Source organism: Ovis canadensis, chromosome 1 (genome assembly GCF_042477335.2).
Source record: "Ovis canadensis isolate MfBH-ARS-UI-01 breed Bighorn chromosome 1, ARS-UI_OviCan_v2, whole genome shotgun sequence".
NCBI lineage: Eukaryota > Metazoa > Chordata > Mammalia > Artiodactyla > Bovidae > Ovis > Ovis canadensis.
Genome location: NC_091245.1, coordinates 88457562 through 88470043, shown reverse-complemented (window position 1 = coordinate 88470043; position 12482 = coordinate 88457562). Strand labels below are relative to the sequence as shown.

At 48.2% G+C, this 12482-nt stretch overlaps 1 protein-coding gene across 1 annotated transcript; it reads left to right on the top strand.

The window, feature by feature from the left end:
• Positions 1–4821: 4821 nt before the first annotated feature.
• Positions 4822–6357, top strand: KCNA10 (potassium voltage-gated channel subfamily A member 10). The gene has a single exon (XM_069571019.1). It carries the CDS (start codon positions 4822–4824, stop codon positions 6355–6357), a length of 1536 nt encoding a protein of 511 aa, XP_069427120.1.
• Positions 6358–12482: the final 6125 nt, after the last annotated feature.

Genomic DNA, 12482 nt, shown 5'->3' with positions numbered 1-12482 from the left:
AAGGCATATATGTGGAATCTAGGAAAAATGGTATATATGATCTTATTTATAAAACAGAAATAGAGACACAGACATAGAGAACAGGTGTACGGACACCAAGGGAAATGGGGGCGGGGGGTGGGATAGACTGGGAGACTGGGACTGACATACATACACTACTTTGTATAAAATAAATGACTTATGAGAACCTACTGGAGAGCACAGGGAACTCTGCTCAGTGCTCTGAAGTGACCTAAGTGGGAAGGTAATCCAAAAGAGACAGGATGTGTATATAGGTATGGCTGATTCACGCTGCCGTACAGCAGAAACGGACACGTCTGTATAAAGCAGCTACAGTCCAGTTTTAAAAATTAATTAACTAATTGTTTTACTAGAGAGTTCCCTTGGCCCGTTGATAAGCCTTTCCTCTCTCTCCCCACCCACTTCCCCAGGCAACGGCTGATCAGCTTTCTGTCACTCTAGGTTAGTTTGCAGTTTCTAGAATTGTGTTTAAACAGAGCTATTCTAAGTGTACCTTTTTTATCTGCCTTTTTTGACTAGCATATTTTCTTATTACAGATTTTTTTTAAATGGAGTTTTGATAAGGAAATACAAGTCGTCAGTGATCAAGGCAGTGGGGGCATGGCAAGCCCAGGATGCTATCTGCCGCACTTCATTCACTCACCAGAGGTTAACTGAGCTCTGAATGGGCTCAACACCGGGCTAGGTCCTGGAATTATAATGGTGCACAAAGCAGAGATGATCCCCTTCCCCGTGAGCATGAACTTCTCACTTCTTTCACTCATGCATTCCCCTCTTAACAAATATTCACTGCACGTCCACAACCCTGTTTGAACTTGGCACTGCCCACCACTTCTTACACCCGCGTGACCCTCATCAGACGTTTCTCTGTCCACCACATTGAGCTGGGTGCTGGGATGACGCAGTGGGGGGATCATCAGATGTGAATATTGCCACCTAAGACTGTGCAGGGCAGAAGAAAAAACTTTAAGACACCATCCTGCTCTCTCAAAGCTCACGAGAGAGTGGGCGCCCTGAGGCTGACCTGTGGAAGGTGGAACTCCAAAACGAGTGCAAAGCGGACCATCTGGGCAAGGAGATCCAGACTCAGGGAAACTAGGGGGCTCTCCAAGCTGGACTGGCCAGGCTAGGTTTATCAGACAAGCAGGATCCAAACAGCGCCCAAACAGGCAGGGAGGGAGAGGAAAGACAGAGGAAGAGGAGGTGGATGCTCAGGAGGAGCCAAACCAGCACAAAGGCACAGGGGCAGGATTAGGAGTGCGGATAGGAGGGCAGTAAGCTGAGAATTCCTCCCGGGGCCGTGTGAGGCCACATGGAACTTTTTTCTGCTTTCACATATGTTACGTTGGCTTTACATATGGGGCAAAGGGGAGGGGAGTGAGGAGGGTCATTCCTTAAATTTTTGTAACAGCTCACTATGTGTTCTTACTGTCATTACCTCATTTAGTTCTCAGTTTGATATGGGAATTGCCATTATATTTCCCTTTTCAGGGATCAGAAACCCGAGGCTCATAGAATTTAGTGATTTGCTCAAAAATATACAACTCCTAAGGGCTAGGGCAGAGAAGGAAATGGCAACCCACTCCAGTTTTCTTGCCTGGAGAATTCCGTGGACAGAGGAACCTGGCGGGCTATAACCTATGGGGTCACAAAGTCAGACATGACTGAGTGACTAACACACACACACACACAAGGGCTGGGGTGGAGCCTCAAGCCAGGTCTCTTGTCCCAAGACCAATTCTCTTTCTTCTGTCCATAATGAACCCTAGTGGCTCAGTGGTAAAAAATCTGCCTGCAATGCAGGTGACTTGCAGGAGACACAAGTTCAATCCCTGGGTTGGGAAGATCCCCTGGAGAAGGGCATGGCAACCCACTCCAGTATTCTTGCCTGGAGAATCCCATGAACAAAGGAGTCTGGCAGGCTACAGTCCACTGGGTCACCAAGAGTCAGACACGACTAAGCAACTGAGCATGCATACATGGAGACTCTCATACATGGAGACACGCATACATGGAGACACGCATACATGGAGCTCCAGTAGACCACAGAACACTCTGAACTTAACACTGTTCTTCTCCCTCCTACACCACCTGACCCTCTTCAGCCACCCCTGTGCCTATCGTTTTGAGCTGGAGGTGGAAGCAGCAAAGAGCAGAACAAGAATGGGGAAGGAAAATGGTCTGGTTCCCAGGAGAGGAAGTTAATTTGGCCCAAGAAGCTCTCCCTCCTCTCCACATTGCCTCCCAAATCCTGATAAGAAGGAGCAGGCTCCTAATAAGGGCCCACTCTAGCCCCTTGGAGCTGTCCCAGACCCCCAGATGATACCCCTTCTTTCTCAGTCTGGATAAAATGGAGTGGGATTCAAGCCAAGGAAACAAACCCAAAGCTTCACCCAGGGTCAGGATCCCAAACCAGAAAGTACAGCCCTGAATTCACAAGGCAGACACAGAACTGGATTCCCAGTCCCACCTCTGCTCAGCAGCCCAGTGTCCCAGGATTGGGCCCCTAAATCATCGCATGGACCCCTGCAAAGGAGCAGCAAATATTCCTCCAGGGCTGACCGTGTGCAGGGTCAGGATTCCAGCTCATAGCAATGGGGTCAAGTCTAGGAGTTCTTAACCGCTGCTCCATCCTGCCTTCCAACACTCTACAGCTCACGTGGTACCTGACACTCTCAGTGGTGGGTACATCCCCCCAATTCCACAATCAAGAGGCTGAAGGTCAGTGAAATTAGGTGGCTTGCAAAGGCCACACACTCATGATGGGACAGGTGTTCAACCCATCCTGGCCACTCTAACCTGAGCTCTTCACCCCACACATTGCGCCTGAACTGAGGAAAGAGGGTGTGGGACCGAACGAGTTCTGAACTCTCACACTTCTGAGGTCCTGGGCTGCAGCTTCCCAAGAGGCCTCAGCTTCCATGCAGTGGGCCCCGTGATCTAGTGGGTCTACCAGGCGGGGAGGCAGGTTCATGTCGGGGCTCTGCGCCACTAATTGTGTGAACTTGGGAAGGCCATTTGGCTCCTGTGACTCAGTTTCCCCACCCATGAATGGAAATAACATTTTCCACCCTCATATGACTATTGTCATTTAAGTGAAGGTGAATAAGTGAATGTGGAATCACTTTGAAAAGACTACAACCGTGGGCACTGCAGGTTACCCTCATTATCTGTAAATGAAACTGTTCAAAGCTGTAACCACCGCAGACTTTACCTGTCTCCCACAGTCACCCCCAGCCTGCCTGGTTTCAAGGTTCTCATGCTGAAGTCAAAGCTTGAACGGACCTAAAGAAAGAATCTTAGTTTATGTTTGTGGATATCCAAGCTCGCTGGCATGTTCTCCTTAACCCCATCCCTAATAAACACACACATGCACACACACACACACACACAATTACTTACTTTCTACTGCCTCGAAAGACTTTTAATGAAATCATTTCCCATAAACATCTTGGATTACAGAATGGACATCATTAAAAAGTCTACAAATAATAAATGTTGGAGAGGGTGTGGAGAAAAGGGGAACTCTCCTACAGTGTTGATGGAAATGTAAATTGGTGCAGCCATTATGGAAAACAGTATGGAGGTTCCTTGAAAACCTAGAGTTGTAATATGATCCAGCTATCTCACTCCTGGGCATAGACCCTGACAAAACTATAATTCAAAAAGATACATGCACCCTGATGTTCACGGCAGTACCATTTGCAATAGCCAAGACATGGAAACAATCTAAATGTCCACCAACAAATGTCTGGACAAAGAGCATGTGGTATATAAACACAATGGAATATTACTCAGCCATCAAAAAGAGTGAAATAATGCCATCTGCAGCAACATGGATAGATCCAGAGATTATTATACCAAGTGAAGTCAGTCAGAAATAGACAAATGCCAAATGCTATGCCTTATATGTGGAATCTAAAATGCAACATGAATCAACATATCTATGAAACAGAAGACAGACTTGTAGTTGCCAGAAGGGAGTAGTTGGGTTAGGGAAGAATTGGGAGCTCGGGATTAGCAGATGCAAATGCTAGTATATATAGGATGGGTAAGCAACAAAGTCTTACTGTATAGCACAAGGAACTACATTTAGTAGCCTGTGATAAAATGTAATGGAAAAGAATATATATAAAAAACTGAGTCATTTTGCCGTACAGCAGAAATGAACACATTTAAATCAACTATACTTCAATAAAATTAAAAAGTAAAATAAAATACATCTTAGACTTAGGCTCAATGGGCTTCCCTGGTGGTTCAGACCAAAGGTAAAGTATCTACCTATAATGTAGGAGACCTGGGTTCGATCTTTGGGTTGGAAAGATCCCCTGGAGAAGGAAATGGCAACCCACTCCAGTATTCTTGCCTGGAGAATTCCATGGACAGAGGAGCCTGGCAGGCTACAACCCATGGAGTTTCAGAGTCAGACAAGACTGAGCAACTAACACTTTCACTTTTGTTGGCTTCCAAAGTTGCTGTTATGCGTATGGAGACTCTGGGTGGAGAAGTTTTCCCCTCTCAGTCCAGCTCTGTCTTTCCAATTTCTTCTCTCATTATTAGTGTGCAGACTCCAAGGATGCAAATTGGTTTCAAGAAAAATGTTGCCAAAATAACCACAAGGTTCCATCCTGAGCTAAAAAATAAACCATTTTCTAACCTATTGGTAAACCTCACTGCAAGCTGGATCAAGAACCAGCTGAATCCTATACTAGCTCTTGCATGATGCCCTTCTTCCTCTCCACAGCTCACAGCAGGCAGGGAAGACTGAGGGTCTTCATGCTGTTTCCCTGACACCCTAGGATGGATGTGTGTGGCTGGAAAGAAATGGAGGTTGCTCTGGTCAACTTTGATAACTCAGACGAAATCCAGGAAGAGCCAGGCTATGCCACAGTCTTTGACCCAACCACCCCAAAAGGCCGGCCTGGGAGGAGCTCCTTCTCCAACTGGAAGACCCTCATCAACGACAGCACCAGCCATGAGACGGTCTTCTCCAAGCTCCCAGGAGACTACTTTGATTCCCCAGGGCCTGAGACGGTGGTCTTAAATGAAGGAAACCAGCGGGTGATCATCAACATTGCTGGCCTGAGGTTCGAGACCCAGCTCAGAACCCTCAGTCAGTTCCCAGAGACCCTCCTGGGAGATCGGGAGAAAAGGATGCAGTTCTTTGACTCCATGAGAAATGAGTACTTCTTTGACAGGAACCGGCCTAGCTTTGATGGGATCCTGTACTATTACCAATCTGGTGGGAAGATTCGGCGCCCGGCCAACGTTCCTATCGACGTCTTTGCAGACGAGATCTCCTTCTACGAGCTGGGCAGTGAGGCCATGGACCAGTTCCGAGAGGACGAAGGCTTCATCAAAGATCCTGAGACACTGCTCCCCACCAATGACGTCCACCGGCAGTTCTGGCTCCTCTTCGAGTACCCCGAGAGCTCCAGTGCTGCCCGTGGTGTGGCCGTAGTCTCCGTCCTGGTCGTGATCATCTCCATCACCATCTTCTGCCTGGAGACCCTTCCTGAGTTCCGAGAGGATAGGGAGCTGAAGGTGGTGAGAGACCCCAGCCTCAACATGAGCAAAACAGTCCTCTCCCACACCTTGTTCACTGACCCTTTCTTCATGGTGGAGTCCACCTGCATCGTGTGGTTCACCTTCGAGCTGGTGCTCCGGTTCATGGTCTGCCCCAGCAAGGCTGACTTCTTCAGGAACATCATGAACGTCATCGACATCATCTCCATCATCCCCTACTTCGCAACCCTCATCACGGAGCTGGTCCAGGAGACAGAGCCAAGTGCCCAGCAGAACATGTCCCTGGCCATCCTGAGGATCATCCGCCTGGTGAGGGTCTTCCGCATCTTCAAGCTCTCCCGCCACTCCAAGGGGCTGCAGATCCTGGGGCAGACGCTGAAGGCTTCCATGCGGGAGCTGGGGCTGCTCATCTTCTTCCTCTTCATCGGCGTCATCCTCTTCTCCAGCGCCGTCTACTTTGCCGAGGTGGATGAGCCAGAGTCCCATTTCTCCAGCATTCCTGATGGCTTCTGGTGGGCGGTGGTCACCATGACAACTGTGGGCTATGGGGACATGTGCCCGACCACCCCAGGGGGGAAAATCGTGGGTACTCTGTGTGCCATCGCAGGGGTCCTCACCATTGCCCTCCCTGTGCCTGTTATTGTCTCCAACTTTAACTACTTCTACCATCGGGAGACTGAGAACGAGGAAAAGCAGAGCATCCCAGGAGAAATTGAGAAAATCCTCAACAGCGTGGGCTCAAGAATGGGCAGCACAGACTCTCTTAGCAAGACCAACGGTGGCTGCTCTGCAGAGAAGTCCAGGAAGTGATATCTCCAAGGCTTCTTGGCCCCGCGTCTCCCAGGTCTCTCTGTCTCTCTCTCCTCCTCCCACCTCTTGCTCTCTGTCTTTCCAGAGACCAAAATATATCATTTGTGACCACAGACCATCTTTGATTGGAAACTATTTTAATAAACTGATACTTCTGCTGTATTTTCTCAGGCTGTTTCTTTTTCAACTGACTGTAGAAAGATTCTATTCTCCTTTCCTGTGAGGGCGAGTTCAGGTCCTTGCGCCTCACCTGTGGTGCCCAAGACCAGCAATATCGTCATCACGTGGAAGCAAGGAAATGCAGACTCCAAGCCCACCTCAGACCTGCTGAAGCAGAATCTACACTTTAACAAGATCCCAGGTGATTCACGGTCACATTAAAGATGAAGAAGCGCTAGCTGTGGTCTTCCTAAGAGGAAGCACCTTGAAAGGCCAATAATGGCTGGGAGCAATGAGTAAGAGCTCAGAGTTGTTTTAATAATAGTACCATACACTTGTATGGCATTGCTTACATTTTCCAAAGCCCTTTCACCTACATTATCTCACTGCATCTAGAAATAACCAGTAGAACAGACGTGACTATTATTTCCACATTGTAGAACAAACCAGGAGATGGCGACTTGCCTAAGGTCACCCATAACCATGAACAGTCAGTGCTGGAACCCAAATCTCCCATCTGCTGGTCTTGACTACTATTTCTATGTTGTAGATGAACAAACCAGGAGATGGCGACTTGCCTAAGCTCTCTCAGAATGGTAAACAGTCAGTGCTGGAACCCATATCTCCTACCTGCTAGCCAGGTGCTCTTTCCACATGAGGAGAATGTGATAGAACTGAGGACAAGGGGGAGAGGAACTCGAGGGGTCTGTCTTTCAGAGGATCCAGGCAGCACATTTCCAGACAAGCACACTCTTCCTGGGGGGGTCCCCCCATTTCCGTGCAGCCTGGGAGGCAATGCCTGCCTGGCCTCCTTGTTCCTCAGTCCCTCCCTTGAGCGGTGGACAAGCAGAAACATTCTCTTGGCCCATCTCCATGAATTTGTGCAAACACTGGGGATCCTGAGTGTGGGGAGTACATATACCAGGGCCTCAGAGAACTGCTCCAGGAAAATATACAGGTCCACCTACCTCGGGGTTCAGCTCCCTGAGTCATCAGGAATTGACCAGTAGCCTGTGGGGCAGCTGGGGTGGGAACAGCAGGACCCTTAGACCTGTGTGCAGAGGCCAGTCCCTATTCCCAAGGAGGGCGGTTGTCATAGGAACTGAGGAACTGCCTTCGTGAGAGAGGATCTTGCTCAGCCCATCATGATCCCAGGATGAGGGAATGGAGTTGGGATTCCCCTAAAAGCAAGGAAGGAAGTCTCTACTCTGTCTCTCCTCCTCACCCTTCAAGTTAGGAGGCCCGCACCTTCCTCAGACCCAATAACCAATGTCTGGTCACACATCAAAGGAGAGTCAACATCAGAATAATGCCCCTGGGCTGCAGGTCACTGCACAGTTCCACTTTATGCAACCCAAACCATACACCCACAGTATTCAACCTTGGAACATGCCCAGGTCCGCACAACCCTGGTGGACACAGCACTGTAGCCCCAGGTACCACCATACAACTTCCACTTCCAGGTAGACTAAAAAATGAACTGGTGTGGGGGAACGCTGATCCTCTCCTCTCCTGTGTCCTTAGTCTAGGCCCTAAGAAGCTGGGCTTAGTCACCTTAAGTCTCCATCCTGCTCTAAAAGTCTCAATCTCCTTCTTGCATGTTAACTCCAATATGTAACTTGGCACTGAGTCATAGAAAGATCTGGCCTTGGCTTTACAGCCCTTGGAGCTGGGCCAGCAGGTCTCCTGTCCCAGACCTGAGCCTCAGGGTTCTGAACTTTAGTATACCTTCCTCACAATTTCCTAAGTTCCCTTTCAATTTTCTTCTTGAGCTCATTCTCCAATTCTCTTCACACCCTTCAACTTCCAAGCATAGGGTTGACCAGATGTCCTGGACTCACACCTATGGGATTACCCTGAAGCTTTATGCCAGGCTCCAGTGCCAGGATGGTGGTCTGGTGAACAGATTGCTCCCACTGTCTGGGGTGGCATTTCTTTCACAGGCTCACACAAGCTCAGATGCCAGGATGGTGATTGGCACTCTGATTTAGGGTGATGCAAATTTTTACATACACCAGGGCCCTTGCAAAAACTATTTGCCCAGAATCTAAAGCATATTCGACAAAAGAGCCCACACGCCCACATTCTGCCTTCTGGGAGCCACGTCATCATAATCCTTTATACTAAAACCTCTCCCCACAGAGAAACCCTTTGCCCTCTCACATCAGCCTTCCAAGTAGATATTATTACCCTCATTTTGCCATATGAGGAAACTGGTTCGGAGAGGTTCAAGGGCACACAGCCAGGAAGCAGTAGAGAGGGATGTGAATCTAGGTCTCTTTGATGTTAAAATGTATCCCACCCGGCTGCCTACCCAGAGCATCCTAACCCAGAGAACTGCCTCTGCTGGAGCGAGGAAGTGGGATTGTGTCATGATACAGACTGGGCACATTCCTGGGAGCAAGTAGGCTCTTCACCTAAGACCCCTACTTTCTCACTCTCTCTAATTTCATATTCAGAGGCTGAGCCACGGGCTGCATTACAGCTTCACATAATGCAAACAAGGTAAGATACTTAGACTCCAGAGCAGACTGGACCCGTGTCCCCAGAAGCCAAGATAGAGCCCTGGAGCTGCAGCCATTCTCTTCCTGGGATCCGGTAGGAAGAGTCCAGTCTAGCAGGGCAGAGGGAGCCACTCTTCCTCTCCAGTCAATCCGTTTATCCCCAGGAGTTAAGAGGACTGGTCATAGGATTCTGATGCCCGGGAAGCAGGTCTAGGCCTTCAGGCTGGAGTAAGGGAGTGGGGCTGCAGAAGCAAGCCCTCCAAGACCCCGCCCCCACCCTCCTCTGCCATGCCACTGCTGCCAGTATGCCTGGTGTCATGGGCTCTGGGTGCCTGCACTGAGTCATCTATTTCTTCTCCAACAACCCAGGGAGCTGGACTATGGGAGTTCCATTCAGCATCCATCTGCCCAGCCTCCTGTTGGCAGTGGGATCTGTGGTCCACAGCGGAGCACCCAAGATGGCTTATGGCAAACAGAATGGAGAGAGGCCGGGCAGACAGGACAGGGCTGCCCAGAGGGTCAAGAGCCAAACACAGAAGGGAAAGACATTCCCACTCTTCTCAAGGAGGGAAAGACTGGTCAGCAGCTGGGCTCAGAGAAGCCTGCTTTAAGGAGGGCAGAACAGAGCCCTGAGGCTTCATTCAGCCAATTAATATTGACTGAGCTCCTACTGTGTGGCAGACAATTTATAGCCACTGAATAAGGATACAGAAAGAACGAAAAGTGTCCCTTTAAATTTTCACAGTAAAAATATGCATAATAAGAGAAACAACAAAAACATGTTCACAGGATGCTATAATTTGCAGAAGGCTTCCAAATCTTGTGTTTTCTTTTTTACCATGTCATGCTGGCTGTCTTCGCAAAGACTGTGCAAGTCAGGACAAACATTTGCATCTATTCATCATTCTTTTTTAAAAATGCTTTATAAACCAGAAAGAGTTTCAAAAACTTAAGGATTTTTTGACTAGAAAGCTTTCTAGATTTGAAATCAAAGGACTTGGCTGAGTTCTTATTAATTGTATCACTTTGACCTCAGTGAGCCTCAGTTTCCTTATGTGAAAAATAGAGATAAAAAAATACCTACCTTGCAGTAAATGCGGCCATCCCCCAACCCCAACACACACACACAGACAGACACACAGCAGGGAATAGTTTTAGAGACCTCCCAGCTGCCTTCTTTTACCCAAACTGGCCAACCAGGCTCCTCAGGACCTCCACAGGTTGCCAAAGGGGCTGCTTGGGACCTGCTTTAGACAGGTCCTTTTGTGACTTCTTACTTCTCTCATTCTTATACTTGTACTCAAACTCTTTGAGCTTACTTCCAAATCTAAAAAAAAAAAAAAAAAGAAAAAGAAAAATTGTACAGAGTTGTACCTGCCTCACCGGGCTATTGGGAAGAATCAGTGACGGAATGTTATTAAAAGTAGCTTACGGCTGTAAAGCACTACACAAATGGAAGAAATTGTTACTCTTTAAAAGCTGTCATTTTAGACCAGTTAACACTGTCCAAGTGAGTATCAGTTCAGTTCAGTCACTCAGTCGTGTCCGACTCTTTGCAACCCCATGAATCACAGCACGCCAGGCCTCCCTGTCCATCACCAACTCCCAGAGTTCGCTCAAACTCATGTCCATCAAGTCGGTGATGCCATCCAGCCATCTCATCCTCTGTCGTCCCCTTCTCTTCCTGTCCCCAATCCCTCCCAGCATCAGAGTCTTTTCCAATAAGTCAACTCTTTGCATGAGGTGGCCAAAGTACTGGAGTTTCAGCTTCAGCATCAGTCCTTCCAATGAACACTCAGGACGTCTCCTTTAGGACGGACTGGTTGGATCTCCTTGCAGTTCAAGAGACTCTCAAGAGTCTTCTCCAACACCACAAAAGCATCAGTTCTTCGGAGCGCAGCTTTCTTCACAGTCCAAATCTCACATCCATACATGACCAGTGGAAAACCATAGCGTTGCCTAGATTGACCTTTGTTGACAAAGTAATGTCTCTGCTTTTCAGTATGCTATCTAGGTTGGTCATAACTTTCCTTCCAAGGAGTAAGTGGCTTTTAATTTCATGGCTGCAATTACTATCTGCAGTGATTTTGGAGCCCCCCAAAATAAAGTCTGACACTGTTTCCACTGTTTCCCCATCTATTTCCCATGAAGTGATGGGACAAACTGAGTATAGAACTAGCTTTACAACCCAAGTCAGATCATGACTTGGTCTCAAAGATAAAAATTAATTTCAAAGACAGTATTAAGGTAGAATGAATGGATACAAAGCAGGGAAACTAGTAGGAGTAAGGATAATATTATGCTTAATAAACACCTGTCCTCTTCTGGATGTTCTACACACGTGTTTCATTTCCTCCAAAGCAATCGCTATAAGATAAGTATTATTTCCGTTTTGCAGATAAGGAAACTGAAACTTCAGAAAGCTAAGTAACTTCTCCTTCTGCTGTACTGGAGGGAATCATCATAGGCACCCCAAAATCAGGCTGATCAGACACAGAAGGTACTCCAGTGGTCCTGTCCTACCACTTTCTTGCACCACACAGGCCACAACACTCCCTATGGTCTGGGACGTTGGAGAAGCTGAGTTAGGAGCCTCCACTCCCACCACACCAGCCCCTCTAGGCCCACACCTGTGCAAAGGCCACTCAGGGGAGCTCAGCCACTCGTCTGAGAAGGCAGGCTCTGCAAATTCCCAGGACCACCTCCTGGCACAGACCTGCAACCGCAGTGTGGTCTGGAGTCGCTCGAGCACAGGCTACGTGTCCTGCTTCCCCAGCTTGGCCAGAAGCTTGTCTCCTGATGGCCCTTCCCAGCCCTCCCTCTGCTCTACACACAGTCCCTTCCCTGTGACTTGCTCAGCACTTCCTCATGCGGCATGAGCTGGCGCAAAAATGCCTCAGGCCAGACGCTTTAGTTGCAGGTGGCAGAAACCCAACTCAAATGGAACCAAAAGAGAAGACTTTATTGGCTCACATGACTGAGAAATGCAGGAAAGCTGATGGTAAGCCCACTGGGCCTGGGGACTCACACACCACCTTCAGAGCTCTCATTACTTCTGCCCATCTCCTTTGTCTGGACAGGCAAGCATTCTCCATGGAGAGGGAGCATAGCAGTCCCAGGACCCAGTCTTATCACCATCTAACCAAAAATGTATAAATACATATAATCACCTTTAGGGCTTCACAGTGGCTCAGATGGTAAAGAATCTGCCTGCAATGAGGGAGACCCAAGTTCAGCTCCTGGATGGGGCAGATCCCCTGGAGAAGGGAATGACAACCCACTCCAGTACTCTTGCCTGGGAAATCCTATGAACAGAAGAGCCTGGTGGGCTACAGTCCAAAGGGTCGCAAAGAGTCAGACATGAATGAGTGACTAACACACACACTCTTAATCACTTTTGTATCTAATTACTTAAAATCCTCACATGTTAGATCCAAAAGAAAGGCGTTTTCATCTATCTCT